General features: G+C 37.3%; 1 protein-coding gene across 3 annotated transcripts in view; it reads left to right on the forward strand.

Moving 5' to 3' along the window:
• The first annotated feature begins 16,165 nt into the window (after positions 1-16,165).
• The window catches only part of SLIT2 (slit guidance ligand 2), a 145,669-nt gene continuing 143,738 nt past the window's right edge, over positions 16,166-18,096 (forward strand). For 2 of the 3 annotated variants that reach the window (XM_053458324.1, XM_053458325.1), the window contains exon 1: positions 16,174-17,042. In XM_053458324.1, coding sequence (XP_053314299.1) covers positions 16,837-17,042 — 206 coding nt within the window. In that variant the 5' untranslated portion in view covers positions 16,174-16,836. Of the gene's footprint in view, positions 17,043-18,096 lie in introns of all 3 variants that reach the window. The other variant, XM_053458326.1, reaches the window with a different exon arrangement.

Here is an 18,096-nt window from a genome sequence, read left to right on the forward strand (position 1 = left end):
TAAATGAAGATGGCAATTATCTGCAGGTGTTTACAGGAAGGGTCATTAATCTGCAATCTATAGAATTGTGAAGCCAATCCAGCTGCTGTCATATGGGTTTCATTCTAAAGGAGCCCGACAGCATTTAATTATTATGATACAAATAACCGCTGATAAAAACATATCCTTTAATCTCATGGTTTTACGAGACGCTTTAAGTTTCACTCTACTTAGGTAAAATGATTGTATATGTTATATGAAGTACCAAACCGCTTCTCAAATGGGGGACATCAATGGAATAACATGAAAGGCAAATTACATTCAACATGAAGTATAATTAGCTTTATAAAAAATATATATTGTCTTGTGGCACCAGCCTTTTTGTTTCATGCAAGTGTTGAATAAAATCATTGAAATATAGAGCTCCAGTGATAGATATGCATTAAAACATGTTAAAAAAAAAAGATATAACAATATTGTCGTCCCACAACTTTCAAACTACCTGAAAAATATCAAAAACATGTACTTTACCCAAGGAAGGAGCCCTCTGTTTGGCACGATGTCATGTGCCTTTCACAGTATCTGACACACATCCACAACTATAGACAACATATAGAGAAATTAAATCCGCTAAGAATCCAAGACACAAGATTTTTTTCTTGGACATCTCATGTCGTAGCCAACAGGTCTACAGCCAAGGTCTTACTTTTACAAATAGTAGGTTATGTACAAAAAGCAAAGTGATGCACTCATAATAACGACCAAAAGAATATCCTTGTTGATCGCTTGCCATTTAGCAGTTGACAGCTTTGTACATAACACCCACAGATTACCTACTACTTATACATATGTAAGTTATTATATCTCTGGGAATTTATGTATGCCACCAGCCATGTGAAGAACTCTTTGGTTTCATTGTATCACTTGATTAATGCGGTGTCTGGATCCCCTAACCTATGGACCTCCACGTGACAGACGTTGGAGAACATTAATGCATTAAACTATTTTTGTCAGCGTCATGGTTTCGTCTTGAGCCCATGGCTCGAGATAAGACTGCAGAATATCTTGCCGCTTCATCAATAACACACTATAATAATAGAGGTAACTTCAAGAACCACAGAGCTAGAGGTCTTAAACTATGTACGGTTGCTTGATTCTATGATAGGAGTTGTATGCAGATGACATAATAAAAAATGTCCATGCATTATCCTGACAGTAACACCTACTTTATGGTTTGATGAAGCCTGTGTCAACGTGGCAACTACGGAATATGCATATTTTGAGCAAACCCATAATCCTGTTCATAGTCACATACATTTTGCTACATACAAGCATAATCATTACAAGTACACATCATGTTTTTACACTTTGCAACATGACTGTCCAGAGAGAGAGTTAGAAAAGGGGCAACTAGAAAAAAAGAAAGGTATCTAGTTTAAGTATAATTACCCATAGCTTTACTATAGGAATGGGCCCCATAATATATATATAAATATATATATATTTTTTTTATTATTATTATTATTTTTTTTTTTACAATGGCAGTCACCATAATTTGCTTCTTTAGTATTGTTCTCCACCAGAGGGCACCAAAGAGCCTTCATGCATTTTCTAATCCAGGTCAGGCATCAATGCCCTATTTGGTCAATCAAACCTAATTAAATATTTTGCATCCACTTGGGTATGCAGTGCGTAACACGGAAGCAAAGGTTAATAGTGTATTTTTTCTACTTTTTAATGATTGATACTAGAACATTTTACATATAATATGTAACATATTGTAAACACACACACATTAAAAGCTTTCACGAGCAGGGCTCTTCTCCCCTTTAGTATGTTTTAACCTATGTTCACATAATTGTTAAGTTTCTATATTGTGAATATCTTAATGTGATTGGTAATTGTTTTAATAGAGCAATCTACTGGTGCTTTATAAGTAAAATGTAATATAATAATGTAATAATACTCTAATTACATTCCATTTTATTTGCAGAACACCAGAAGATTCCATAGCTCCATAGACTAGGGACAGTGAAATGAACAATAACATTAAAATTGACGAAATTGTAGATTTACACAATTCTGGCCTTTTAAAGACATCTCAGATTTCACAACTGGAGGTTGTGATAATACAATGAAAGAATTAACACTTTGTCCCCAGGTGTGGTAAAGTTAATTGAAAAATAAAAAAATGTGATATGAAGAAATGTAAAAACAACAACCAATTAAAATAGTTAAATTTCTTAAATAGTAGGCTACCTCTATAACCTGTGCTAATTAGACTCAATGTAACTCAATTAAAAAGAAATGTGTAGTGGGCTCGTTAATTGTCTCTCTACGGTTGCCACCAGGTAACACCTTTTCTCCTATTCCCAAGACTCTTTGTATCAGCACATGCCTTTTCAGATTAAAACCCATCATATTTATCTTAAAACCCAAATGGGATTATAAATTAAAAGAAGTTTTGATGATAAGTGATATATTTTGAAAAAACGTTGCTTTCCCATATCTAATACAGTCCAGGCCAAAGAGTAGTGTGGACTAATTTGTGATTAAAACAAATACTAAAACAATACTTGAAGAAAATCTTTCCTTTTGTTTCACAAAACAGCAAAATACTAGAGGAAGCAGCCACTTTGTTTTTATGCCAAACTTTACAAGGTGGACTTTCAAGAATAAGGCAATGTTGTGTCCTAGTTAAACGTATATACTCAGTCAGCGCTTGTATGTTCAGTTTAATGCATATACATATATTTGTGTAAATGTATGGTATCAGAACCAGGTAGTCCTTCGTGTAATGAAGCATGGTGCAAAATCTCTAGCCATCGCAACCAGAGGAGTAAACCGTAGAGGCCAATGAGATGAGAAGAAGGTGAGAACCTCAGGTCCACCTGGTAAACTATGTCTTCAGTGCCCCCTCTTTCCAACTTCACAATGGAACCCCTTGCCATCATATATTAAGTCACTTTACAGTCACAAATGATAGACTCATCAATGGCAGGACCCTACAATGGCTAAAAACGGTTCTGGACACACTGTCCCAGTTTGCCCCAAGTTGTCACATGACTATATGTAAGTGTGGGATATATATATGCACCGTTCTAACACCATGACCTACCAGGCATTTGCCTTTTGTATAACCCAGTTAGCCCAAATCTTCCTGCTTTGGGATCACAGGGAACAATATTACGCTTTTAATCTGCATTACACCTACTAGGGGCATATAGTATATTTTGGAAACCTGTTTGAAGCATAGGGTCTCCTCTGTCTATAACCCCACTATGCTGCTCCTATTCCTGATTTACGCACACGTGCACTGATTTCATCGTGGTATGTTGTAAATATGTTTCGTACTAGAGTATAATTGAGGTTCATTTGCTTCCAATTTGCCCCTGGTGCTGATAACCCCCCCTCAGCCTCCTCTTCCAGTAGCTGGGGATAATCTAGCAGTGAAATATTTGAGTTTGGTAAATTAAAAGACTTCTGTGTGTTTTTGAGATTGTTGCTATTTACTTGAAGCTGAACAAATCTCATTAGATTCCACGGCTAGAACAATAAGTATCCATTCACTCGATGCCGGGTAAATAAAGTCACATTTAAAAGTAAACAGAAAAAATGTAAGGAGGTCATAATCCAACGCTCTTTGTTCTTTATTAAAACAAATGACATGTCAGAAGCTGGCTACGATTGGAATAAGCATGCTAGGCAGCATCTTGAAATGTTGTTTAACAGAATATGTATTTAGCATGCTGAAGATAAAAGGGAATGGCTAATCTCATCATTGATTGTCTTCTTTATTTGGTCCGATGGTAATCAAATTGATTGGAGACATCAGAGATGACTTTCCAAATTGGATTTGGAAGCAAAGAGTCAGCATGATGCCTTCAGACTTTTTATTATGTGGCTTATTTATTTTCACAGTTTGATGTAGAAGAGACATTTAAGTAGATTGATGATGCAAACATAATTCGGCCATATAAAAAAAATACCTCTTTAAGCACATTTTAATTCTCACTGAGTGTTTAATTGGAGTACTATTCTTCACAAGCTGTATTATCTTTCAAGTGTAATGCGTGTTTATTTTATTTTTTTGGTAATGCATATTTTTATTGTTTTTTCTTTTTTATGGAAGATCCAAAACATGTGGGGTACACAAAGCAAAATAAGGGAAAAAGGGATAAATTCCTAAAAGATATATAGTATGTATAAATTTATGTACTGGTTTAAATGATACACAACATATTAGGAAACTTAAAAGCAAAAGGGGTACAACTAAATCTGATGTTTATACAAGACAAATTATGGAAAAATGGGGTATACCATACATGCTTAATATTGAATATGTCTCTAAATAGGTGGTCCAGAGTCAGAGGCAGGACCCTTTGTGTCCTGGGTGTTTTATTGTTTTGTTTACTATTTATAACCATTGTTCCTATATAGCTAAAATAATCTATAATGTAACGGCCTGTTCAGAGTGGAATACGTCTAAGCAAATTAAGCAGCCTATTAGAACCCCCTGGGTCCCTTAAAGATCATATATGAGTGTGATTGATCCCTATAAAGTTATTTCATTATCATATATTTGTCTTCCTTAATTTGCATATAATCATTGTTGTTATTACTTCTGCTAAAGATGATACCCCAACCTTGCTTAAGGCCAGGAGTCTCCGAGTGAAGCTCTTCTTCTCCCGTTCTCCAGGTCACTTTCTGCTTTCTCCAGGCAGGAACAATAACCTTGCCACGCCAACTCCCTGCTTACTCCTTCCCTCTTTCCTCCCACTCCTTGCCTCCCACTAAAGGCTGTTTGAGGCTTGCTATGGCTAGAAATCTCTGGATTAGGCTCATTCATCATTTTCCATTCATTGGCTTTTACAAGTGTGGTTACACTCTTCTATCCCCACTTTCACAAAAACAATTATGGTATAGTACATTGTATAGTAACTAGTGATCCAATTTAATCAATCTGTAATCAAAGCACACAAGCAGGTTCCCTGATCTGTCTGTACCCATATCTAAGCCTATTCCCACCACAGCCCTAGAGTTTTGTCCAAAAAAGTTAAATAAGAACCCTGCCAGACCAATGCAAGACAGCAGAGACAATTTAAATATTCTTTAAAAAAAAATACTTATTACCTAAGCCACTTTGATGCCAAAATTATTTTTTTCTGCATATTTAGCAAAGTACCAGAATGTATTTTTTCTACAAGCTGTGGTTTCACAGTAAACTTTACAAGGCAATATAATTATCACCGGAATGTGGTTCATCAGTGCAAATGTATCATTATTGCATTGTTATGTTGCACTAACAATACACTGATGTGCTAAGAATTTCAGGTATAGTCAGTCCTTTCCCTTTACAATCTAATTTAGCTCCTTCAGGCACGGGAATATACTTGACTAAGGTCAAAAGGCCATGACACAAGAATAAAGCCAGGAATCCTTGTTAACCTTTGACATTGCTTTCAAACACTAACTAAACCTCACCATAAGAGATACAGGATTTCTGACCAAGTTGTCTCTAACGTTGCTCCATGTCTAAACTCTCATTTGATTACCATATGTGTCCGAACACGTTCCTGCCACCTGTGTGGCTAGCTGTGTATGGATAGTTTTAGCCATTGGGGCTGTCTACCTTGTTATTTGTGTTCACCTCTGTCCACATATCAGCTCGATCCCGGATTCAAACCATGCATCTGAGCCTGCATCTTTTTAACTATACTGGAAATGCATCAAGAGGGGCAGCAGAAGCCAACGTGAAGGCTGGTCTCTTTTAATTATGCCATCATTGGTACGGTGACAATACTGCATATCATCATCATTTAAGACACACATTCTAATAAACTATGATGGAATAGTGTCTTACCACCATTATACATATAAACTCAATTTCATATTTTGTCCTGTCATTCTAAGCCTTAACGTGATGGGGGAGATTATACAACTAAATGTATTAATAAAATAGTTGTACCAAACATTGTTCATTGTTTGGCAAATTCACTCTTTAGGAGTTTAACATGTCTGGCATTCTTGCAATAAAGGGGGTAATCGCAATCTTCTTTTGCAGGATGACCAGGGCCAGATCATCCTGTTTTACAGACGCTCACCGTGACATCTTGACATTAACATATATGTGGGAATCGATCAATAAAATGTGCCGTGTGGTGTCTGGCTGCCAAACGGGCAATCGAATAATTATTGTCAGATTTTAAAAAAAAAACTCCCACCTAACTCTGGACATCGGGAAGAGTCTTTATTTACTTTAATAATAATAATAATGTATTATTATTATTGTTATTATTAATATTATTATTATTATTATATTTTATGTAATAGCTAAAAGTACTGTTTCTTATATCATGGTTATATTAAACAGTGAAGTTGCAATTTTAATTTAACTAAGTCTTATTTGTGATAGTTCAGAATGTGTTCATCATATTGATTTCCATTCACTGCTTGAAGCCTCTTTGTATTTTGTCTGATGTAAAATGTATCGTATATGTGTTAATAAAAACTCTTTTTTTACATGAAATAAAACACACACAAAAAATAAAGAAGCTTTAGCCACCAATATGTTTTTTTTATTATAATTCGTAAGGTTGCAGCCCCCAATAAAAGTTTAGTATGGCTTTAGATGGCCATAGCAGTTGGTTAGCGTTGGCATAAACAAATTGGCTGAGTTTTCAAAGCTCTGTAATGAGATATTATTATGCTCCATTAATCCCTGTAGTGATCTAGGGAGTACATAAATTTTACTTCCTCCCTTATAGGACAGGAAATTCACATTATAGACATAATCAAAGAGGACATGTAACCGATTCAGAATCTCTCAAGCCGCAGTGGTACATAAATGAACGTGAGAAACAAACGTGCCAGAGGTGTGAAGCATTCAAAAGTAAAATTCATTCATAAATCCGTCATTAAAAAGTATATAAAAATAATGCGGGTGGCTAACGCAGTCGCGTCCTTCCTGACTGTCCCCTGTTTTTAATGCCTGAAATGGACTTTGTGGATTGTCCTAGACCAGGGGTGTTAAAACTCCATGCTTTGAGGGCCACAACCGGTTCCAACCACTGAGTAATGGCAGCTCAGTCAGAATTGTCGAAACTGATTAAATCACATGGTTTCAAAGCAAGGATTTGCTAAAATCATAGTCTTTTTGCAGCCCTCAAGGCCTCGAGGTTGACAGCCCTGTCCTAGACAATGATTCTAGGACTGAAATCACCTACCCGGTGGTCCTGTCCTCTACCACCTAACCTTAAAGACCTCTCCCAACAAGCACTTATTTAATAAATACAATGGTCTGCTCAGAACGATCAGTTGTCTAGCCAGGGGACTGCAGAATTGTCTCTTGATGCTAATATTGAGCAATATACCGGTAGCAATGATTCTGTGAATGCTACCTTTTAAAGTTTTGAAGGATTTCAAAGCCTTGAAAAAAAAATACTATGCACCTGTTCCTTGGAGTTCTATCTTATTGAATATATATTTCACTAGCAGGGGTATTTCTTGTGGTTGCACAGAGCCGTTCCCTTGTCAATAGTTCTACTGAAGCTTTGAAATGGTATACCCCTCGCCATTTAAATCATTATGAAGTTGCAACTTTTGTTTCCCCCTGGTGCCTTTGCCTTCTGTGTCACCTGTGTAAGACTCCTACAACCTACCAGAACTTTTGCGAACAAGACCCCCAGCTGTTATATTGCCAGGTTTAGTGTTAAGCATCAATTACAATGCTTTTCTTCAGATACCAAGAACATGATATTAAAGCCTACTACTATAATACTGGAGACTTGTTGCTCCGTGGGGAATGTTGGTCATGCTGGACGAGGCTTAATGCCAACTATGATTGGACCTTCAATGTAGAGTGTTTTGTGTAGGCGCTTCTGGATAATGTGTCTGCGATGGAGATTCAAAAAAGAGAAAATGGGAGAGGGCGAGACAGAGGGAAAGAAGATAGAGGGGGAAAAAAAAGAGAAAAGGAGACAAGAGAGAAAAGTAAAATAAAGAGGAACAAGAACAAGGGTGCGGAAAGAAAGAGATAGAGTGAAGAAAGAGGGATGGTGAATTTAGCACACTTAAATTTGGTTGTATATGTGTCTATATAGGTTTAGGAATGTTGTATCACACTCCTATGGTTATATTTAGCGGCGAAAACTATTTTTGAACAATGTTACCTGTAGTTCAACCCAGTAACCAGTAACCAATGAGGTAAAATGGAAAATGTAACCGAAACCCAATGCATGGTTGTAGGGAGGGAGGCATTTAATTATAATACAGGTTGTGACTGTTAGTGTCTTTTTGAGTAATATGGAAGCCCGGCAATATTATGTCGTAATCTCGGTTTATGTAGAAATGTAATAGGAACCTGGATATAGCCCCCCTCTAGGAATAATAGTAGCGTGACATTAAAGATGCCTTTGAATCAGACCACAGGGACAAGTGGTTCAGGGTGCAGTAGGAAGGACGGGCCACTAGAGGTGCTAAGGTCATCCTGCATAGGCATATAATGATCTCAAATAACATCAGACTCTGCTTCAGAAGAACTATTGCCGTGGTATTTATTTGTGCAGTCACAAGAAATCCCCCTGCTATCGTGCTTTTTGATTTTCCACCAGGATTCTGATGGAAGGATGGAACAAGTCTGTTCCTCCACCAATTTCTCAGCCTTGTACCATGGAATCAGCAGTATGGGCTGGTGAGTCAGGGAAAGAAGAAGAACAGAGGTGAGAGGTGGCAACACAAGATAAATATCAGAAGAAAGATAAATATCATAAAAGCCAGAAAAAAAGAGAAAATAGAGATATAAACACCAGGCCAAACTCAGACTTATATAATGGGCAGACAGGAGCAACCAGGTACAAGAAACATCAAGAAGTGGGCAGGGGACAGGCTGTCAAAAGAGGAGAACAGTTCCAAACCATGTCCAAGAAACAGGTCATACAGCACACAGGGACAAAACATAGATGGTAACAAGAGACTGGCACATACAGGATGGGGGAGTAAGCAAAAGAGGTAGATACAAGACACAAGCAGAGACAGACCTGAACAGGAATGAGATAACAGACAGGCGCTTGGCAGACACAGTAGACGGAAGAAAAAGGCAGGACACAGACATATGCAAACTACAGAAAAAAAGACAAATATAAAATTAGGCAGCCAGATACAAGAAACAGCACGACAGGTTGGTGGCTATGAGTCAGACGGCAGAGAGGTGCGAGTTACAAACAGGAAAGGTTAGAGATAGCGGCATAAAAGCACTTGAGTCAGAGGGAAGGGATGCAAATAGACAGGAAACCTGGAAAAGACAGAAGCAGGAAAAAGATACCAGACACAAAAGAAGATGGGCATGTGTAAGAAACAGCTTGCATCTGTGGCAAAGCATGAGTAATGATGAAGCGCAACACAAGCTAACTATGCCTAGGATGACAAAACCATACAACGGGCTGTAACGCTGTAGAAACCAAGGTGTTTATGTATCTCTGCCTGCTTTGGCCGTCTTGTCAGAGTAAAGCTTGTGTAACATTCTAGATGAAGAACAACGAGCTAGAAGCAATACTCTGATTAAGGTCACCCCTATGCCATTGAGTGGGGAACACTGTCCAAGCACAATGGTAGTTTCCTTTTTCACATAACATAGGGGCTGCTGAACAACACACAGACATATATGATTGTAAGCTTGAGCAGGACCCTCCTCATCTTTTGTGTCTGTAAATCCAGATTGTTATGTGATACCCTACTTCTTATGTCCTGTTGTCCTTTCGTACAGCGCTGAGGAATACGATGCCACTTTATAAATCAATAAACAGTAATAATATGAATTGCCCATCAGTAGAGGAATTGTTCTTCCAAACCATAGCAAGTATTTGTAGGGTAGAGAGTACCGTAATATCAATTGTTTTAGCTAAATCTGGATTATTTTACCCTATGCAACCCGAGATCTACTATGGAAAGGTGGCAGAATCGACGCAGTAAAAAAAATCCACTTTAATCTACTAAATATGTTAAAATCACTGATGTGAGAATTGTTTGCATTATTTCAGCAGCCATTTAAAAATATATATTTTTAATATTTAATTGATAATTCATTTAATTGATAATAAATTGTAAATATTGTGATTATAAACCATAAGACATAAACAAGAATAATGACAAAGAGGCACTTTTCAATGAAAATTCACGCTTCTTTTCTAGAAAACTATATATTTGTAAATTAAGGATTTGTGGTTTTTTTTAAATGTATTAATATTTTATCTGGTTAGGAATACCTTTTAAGCTCTTGATTTACAGAATATCCACTACGACGGAAAAAAAAACCCGCTCGGACTTTCAAAGCTAACATTATGTCATTGACTAATTGAATGTTTTTTTGCTTGTTACTTCGCAGTCCCAGTTGAAGAAGCTTGTCAGGCCCAATCTTCCCTTCCTTGTAATGACAATTGTCCCCCGAGGCAAAGAGGCATAATGAAAAACTCTTGAGAATGAAAAATGAAGCAACTATTACATATACTGTTTAATCTATCAGTGACAGATCGCTGGCTACTTACTTGCCATTTTGATTTCAGGTAAGCAATAAGACATTCGGCGAATCTGACGACTGTAAAGAATGGGTAATAATGGCATTGTTAGTTTTTGTTCAAATAACATGAAACTACAGGGCAAATCTAATAGTTTCGTTACGCTGTGTTCAGTAACATGACTCTGTCCGGGGTAATATGAGCCTTCAGAAGCATCGGTCTAGCAAGTTACATAGAATTTGAAGGCAGATGAGAGCCATCCGGCCCATCTAGTCTGCCCATGTTTCCGGGTGTAAAGACTCCAACCTTAATCAGTCCTTGGTCTTGTCTTAGATTCAGGATACCCTTATCTCCCCCTCAGTGTATTAAGCCTCTACCTATTCTGATGGGAAACTCTTCTATGTATCTACTACCCTTTGAGTAAAGTCCACACATTACATTTAGTTTTAGATTATGAGCTCTTTTTGTAAGGGAACTATTAAAGTACGTTTTTTGCTGCTGTATTTTACAATTAATGTTTTCCACTAAATTAACACAGAAACATTAAAACAGAACCATTCGGCTCATCTAGTCTGCCCGTTTTTCCTGATGTAGAGACTCAGACCTTAATCAGTCCTTGGTCTTGTCTTAGATTCAGGATAGCTTTATTCCCATCTCATTCATATTTATATTCCCTCACTGTATTACCCTCTACCGCTTCCGCTGAGAGACTGTTCAATTTATCTATCGCCCTCTGTGTAAAGTAGAACTTCCTTACGTTCCATATAATCCTCTGACCCTCTAGGTTTAGATTATGACCTCTTGTTCTAGCATTCCTTTGATATAAACCTCCCTCCGGTGCTTTGTTAAATCCCATTTAAGTATTTAAATGTTTCTATCACCTCTACCCTCTCCCTTATTTCCTCCAAGCCATACATATTAACATCTCTTAGCGTTTAATGATAGCTTTTATCCTGAAAAGTATGTTTTCATTGGCATGTAGTATTTTTAAGTATTGGAAGATTGGAGCAAGCAGAAAAATGTATGGATACTTCTCACGAACATTGTTTCTTACTAGTTTCAATAAAAAATAGGTTTTTCTTTTTTTTTTTTAAGAATATAATGTGTTTCTGACTGCTGCGTATGTATTCTAGGTCTGTTAGTTTAACCTATTTTACTAAACACCCGATCTCCTTTTCGCACTGGCTTGTGGTAAACAATAGCATGGCTCAGTCTCAATCACCCAGTCTGACACTAAAAAGTCATTGAAAGGACTTCCTTAGCATCGCCATAAAGCATGACCTCAGTGTGGTGTGTGAGCAAGTAACTCAAGGCATCACATGGCTGACAAGGAAGACAGCCTCCAGGTCTGCTGTTTACTGGAGCAAAATGTAACCAAGTTTTTATCAATGTTAATTTACACCATAGTGTACAGCACTGTGTTCCGTGCTCAATGAGCAAAATTTTGTTTTTTTCCAGTGGGACTTCACCTTTAAATAATCAGCAGATCACTTATAAAAGTTCATATTTTTATGTTTGCTAGATTTGTTTTGGTTCTTCTAGACTGTATATCTTGGAGACAAAACTAGTAGACAGTGCAGTCAAAAACATGGACGGTCTTCCAACATTTCAGCGATTATAGCCAAATTACACCGTACGTGCGCAGCGATCTCAGCGGACATTTCATTTACATTGAGAATCCATCGTATAATTCAGACGTCGAGTAATCTTAGCATAGTGTATTGGAATCTCAGAGTACGATTTAATATAATCTCTGCGAGCACCACGTATTCTGTGTAATTTCAGTCACTCAAATTACACTTTGGTGAAAAAAGAACATCTTCCTTTGAGCAAAAGAAAGTTTAAGTGATATGTAATGTGTACCGACAATTGTTTGTATACCTTGTGTGATAGAATATAAATTTAATGTAACAAACAAAACAATTCAAAGATCTGTCCCTCCTCTCTAAAACAGTTTAATAAATAAATAAAAATAGATATATATATTAAACATGCATTTTATTTATTCATTTTATTTTATTTCATTATAGTTTTTTTTATTTATTTTTTTTGAGTTCTGTAACAAAAGATTTAAAATATTTCATGTTTTCGTTTCTCCATTTCTTAGCAGCTTATAATTTAACCGGTTTGTTGATTTATTGAAAATAAAAAAAAAATGTGTATGAAATGGTTAAACATAACTACAAGGAAGGGACTTCATATAGAACACATAGTAAGATGTATTAGTACTGTATGATAAGTGACGTAAATGATAAACTTTACCTGCAAAGTTACACAAGTCCTTTATTAAAAAATATACACCGTAAGCCAAGGTGCTCTGGCATTATCCCATGTAAATCTAATTAGTGTAATAATATTAATAATTAAAATGAAAGTGAGTGTTAATGTAATGCTGGTTAATTAATTTGTGGAAAGAGAATGGCTGTTATTTTATTATTAATGCAAGCCATTCATTTGGTTCTCATTGGAACTAATCGATTACATGGTGTGTAAGGTTTTCCACCTTTCCCGTCTCTGGGGGAGATTTCTTTCTGGAGAAGTCTCTGCCGAGACCCTTCATTTCCACGGTGGAATGTTGGTGTGTCACTCCAGGAAACAAAGCCACCCTGCAGCTTGGAGAAGAGATGGTTTCTGCCCCTCTTTGTTTAAGTTGTTTTTTTCCGTGTCACCTCTTTTGCATTTGTTTTTTGTTTCCTTGTGAACAGTAAACAATCTCAGGAGGGGTCTGGCAGAAAGGGGGCAGGTAAACTCCTTAGTTTTGTCCTATGTTCCTTTCCCCTCCAGGCATTTTGGTTGATGGACCCATTAGACTTCCGTGTATTCTCTGTAACTCAGCTAGCGTTTCTCCAGTGCAGGGGAAGTTGGAGCTTCATGCGTAAAACATTTTTCCTGGAAGAAAAACAAGTCAACTTGGAGGAAGTTACAAAGTTACAATTTAATGGTATTTAATAGGAAAAAAGATATATAATATTGTTTCTTAAGCTCCCCTTCTTAGGTGATTAAAGAAGTTATCTACCAAATATGTCCACCATACTTACCACGGAGTGTTGACTTGTTCCAATAGATTAGAAGACAACTGATGTATGTAGAATTTTTATTCACATATCATTGCATGTTTTAAAGGGGTAAGAAGTCCCAGATATTGTAAATGGACACAATAAGTAAGCGATCTCTATTATGCTATCAAGTTTAGACAACATATTAACCCAAAGGGTTTTTGTCTTGGCCCTTTGGGTTCAAATGTTGCCAGCCTGTCCTTGATGATGATTGTTTCATATATCCCTGCTAAACAAGCTAGGTTTCTTATAAATTTATATCCCCTTTAGCTGCTGTCTGTCTACTGGGAAGCAATACCTCTACGCGTTGTGTGGATTTGCCGGCAAATGCAGACTTTAGGTGGAAGTGCACCCAATGATAAGGTTTGGGATTGGATCCTGTCTAGCTCAAAGCCTTTTTAGACCCTTTAACCAGGTCAATGGGCCATTACATGGAACGGCTCATGTTTCCTATAGTGACACAAAAGGGAAGGGGGTTCTATGTGGCTATTCGATGAATACAAATTGAGTTATTGTGTCTAGAATTGTTTACATGACTGTTCCTTTTATTTAGCTGACATTGCATGTGAAAATCACACATCATCAAATAATTATTGCCAGTAGATCTTGGTTGAAAATTAAATATGATCCTCTTAAAATATTTATATACTTCCAGTGTATTGTGTGTATTTAGCTTTCAGAAACATGACCTCAAATTACCTTTAATTCAGAAGAACATAGAAACAAATATTCCTGTATAGTGTCAGTTAGGCTAGTGTAGACTTGCCATATGCATGTTTCATGAGGGTCATGGGAGGCCTGGTCATTATAATTGTTGTACAATTTTTAATCACGTTGACATGATTGTAGTCTCTACTCATGCCCATACTAGTATTCCTCGAAGCTATTTCACCCAGCTGGAGGAGGTCGCATTCTGAAGCGTTCTCATCATGCATGACACAAATAAATACCCATCTTGACAAAACACTTCATAATTAGACTTCTGACTGAAAGGGGGTTTAGGATTTTGGCTTCGTGAACCCTTCAGATATGGAAACCACCATTAGTATTGTCTTTACATATTACATGCTATACCTGGTATTACTGAATTTTTAGGAACATCTGTAATAATATCATGTAGTTTGATCCACAAACTAAAGATTCAGTTTTTGTTTTATTCTACTTCTGTTAATAAGCTCATGGGGAACTGGCACAACATTCTGTAGGTAACCATGTACAGTCTACACCCTAGGGGGTTAGATAAGATATAACTATATTTGTCTTTCATTCTATATTATCTGTCTGTATATCTATTTACGGTGAGCTAGCCATATGGGGTTGCAACGTGTCTGTCGTCCTAAGGAAGATTTACATGGTGGTGCAGTAGGGAGATCTTTTTATGATGCACTGATTGCTATGTCAGCGCTCACATTCCAAAGTCTTAATGATGGCGGGATGGCATCAGATCTGAATATCTCCCCCCACCCATCAGTGACCGTGGTATCTGCCTATCCCTTGAATTAAGTAAAAACAAAAAAAAGATAATGATTCTTAATGGTATTTAGCAATTGTAGTATGGGTAAACTAGGAAATGACAGGAATCTCCTGTGTATCCAGCGTGGAGTGCTTTCCTTTGTGTCCTCTGAGCCTGAGGGTGCTGTAAGTAAAAGCAGGAAGTGGACATGTGCAAAGGGAAATTATAACCCCCTTCATTCTAAACATGAACACATTATAAAATGAGCATTTACACAATATATGCAGCATATTATTTATTTTCTTTTGAATTTGTATGTTTAGCTATTACTTTTTAATAAAAAAAAATTAAGGTACATGGCTACGGCTTCTCTCCAGAAATAAGTCTTTTGTTCAGGTGTGAAATGTTAGTACTGGTTAGCGACTGGTAAATGACCTGTCCCTTTAACAACCAAATAATGCAACTAACACAGGTGGTGTAATAAATTATCAGTTAAAATAAAATGACAGCAAGTATTGGGATGATAGATGGCTCCTCCATTGTGCCTCCATAGTGTGACAGACCAATGTATGATAATAAATTAGGAAACAGAATTACCTATTTTAATGTAAGTCTATTTCCTCATTATTAATATAATTGTATAATATTATATCTATTTTATATTGTTTCCCCTTAAAAATGGCTATTTTGGCTCATCTCATCTGCATTTCTACCCTAATAAATACAGTTGTATAATTGCAATTGATGAAACACTTTTAATACTATTTTTTTCTATGTGTCGCTAGAATTTGTTACTATAAAAGTTGTGTTTATATTGTTTCAAATGTAAAAACAAAAGCTGAAAAATCACTGCCAGCGATATTAAAAGAAGGAATAAAAAGTTATCGATAAAGTCAACTGACCGCGTACTTTTACGTTATCTATATGAGCGTATGGCTTGTGGAGATCAACCGATATCTACCAATGATTTAATTGATCGGTAGCAAAAAGAGTTAGTGTTGACTTTGGCGTGGTCATCTGATAGCGCGTTGAATAATCAGGGATAAAGATTGCCCCCCAGCACTGAGACAAGTCTGCTCCTTATCAGAATTTCTCCTTTTTTTTCCTTTTTCAGGGAGGATCTGCCCATGCTGTTGACAGATCGCATTGCAGCCCTGTAGGAGGCATTCAGCTCTAAAGAAATGCGGTTTAGTGGGTTTAAGTAGGACCGTGCTATTGGTTTTAGAAAGTGGCCGGTGTAAGGTGCTGTGCCTTTAAGAGCAGTGTGTTTCGCCGAGAACCTCCTCCTCTTCTCAGACTCCAATGTGCAGTTAGTTAGCAGACAGGCTGTGGGAAACAGCATGTATAGTGCATTCTCTGTATCTACAGCGGGGCTGCCGTGAGATGCTATGCGGTGAGAGGGGAAAAAAACTAAGTTATTGTTAATGTACCTGCCTGGTGTTACCGGCATTTACTGCATGGACTAAGCCTACTGGAGTCATACAAAAGCAGAACCGAGAGCGTGGCGGAGACACGGGGATTCATTCACAGCCTGAAGGATTGCTTGCTGAAGGCAAAAATCACATGCAACTCTGTAACATCTGACGGGAATATAAAAGCTTGCTCTCCGCCAAAAAAAGAAGTTGTCGTTGGTCCTCGGACGTGTTCCTTAAACGTGCAGTTTGGATAAGCAAGTACTCTCCTCGAATTCAACGCCAGATTCGGAAAACTTGCGAATAAAACAAGTTCTCGAAGATCAGACCGAGATTGGTCTGGCCGTTACCTTCTGCTTTGGGGGAATTTAAACAATTATTTTCTGGTTTTTCTCCTGTGGTGGTTTGTTGGGCGGTTTAAGCAAATGTTAGCGGGCTTTGTGAAGAAGAAGATGTGCGGCATCGGGTTCTGGAAGGTGTCCATTTCGGTGGGGTTAGTGTTGGTGATACTGAGCGAGGTGGCACCTCAGCCCTGTCCAGCTCAGTGTTCTTGCTCTGGCACCACGGTGGACTGTCATGGGCTTTCTCTACGTAGTGTGCCTCGTAACATTCCACGGAACACCGAACGCTTGTGAGTACATATATATATATCTATAAAACCAGAATTTTGCAACTGTATATCTATATATTCCTAATATTTTTATGCATGTAGAAAGAGACTCATTTATGTAGATGCTATAAACGCTTTCACATGAAGAAACTAAGAGAGGCAATTGTTTTTCTGCATGCCCTCTTCCAGGCTAGAGGTTAAAATAGATAAATGTGGCGTTGGCATAAGACTCAGACAAACCTAGAGGTAAGTGAACATCACATGTAGGAAACAAAAACGAAAGAACAAAAATAACCAAGTAGTAATATCGCCATTGGCGGAAGGCATCCGATCTATATGTTTGCAATCGTTGTGTAAGCGCACACTTTGCAAGGCAGATGATGTCAATAAAATCTTGATTCCTTATTACAGTACGCCATGCCTTCCTTTGCAAGCTGCCCAGTCGTAACGCTCTTTGTAGCACTGTGGTCATTAATATTTATATTTAATGAGATGTTGAATAATGCCTTATCAACATTAATGCTCGAGTCCCCTAGAATCGGAAGCCATAGAACTCTGCATCTCATATGTATAAAAGTCTCTTCTTTTCAGGGGTTTCTGTAGAATTTTCTGAAAGCTATAGCTGGTGAATATAGTTTTTTTTTTAATGGCACAATCTGCTTTTCTACTAGCAGGACGATTTCTGTTCATTATTAGTAGATGAACTAATCATTAGCTAGAAGACAGAAATACAGGAGCAGCGTTACAAGATCGTCTGTTTGATAACGGGACAGAGTTGTGTCTTGGGGTTTGATTTTATCAGGCTAAAGCTGTCAGTTTCACTTACAGGGGATGAGTTGAGTGGACGAAAAATGCAAAATCAAAGTTTAAACATCCCAGGAGGTGGATTCTGAGAATTTGTATTATCTTGCCTTCATTTCTTTCCCTTTTTTTGTGGAAAATAAAAAGTATTAACACTTTCCTTGCCGATGCCTTGAGCAATAGACTGCGGTGGTATTTCTCCCTCCATTGACTTAAGGTTTTTCACTTTGTGGAAGGTGACATTTAAACGAGTGTTTACACAGCGTTGAAAGAC

This window comes from Spea bombifrons, chromosome 1 (assembly GCF_027358695.1).
Source record: "Spea bombifrons isolate aSpeBom1 chromosome 1, aSpeBom1.2.pri, whole genome shotgun sequence".
Classification (NCBI taxonomy): Eukaryota; Metazoa; Chordata; class Amphibia; order Anura; family Pelobatidae; genus Spea; species Spea bombifrons.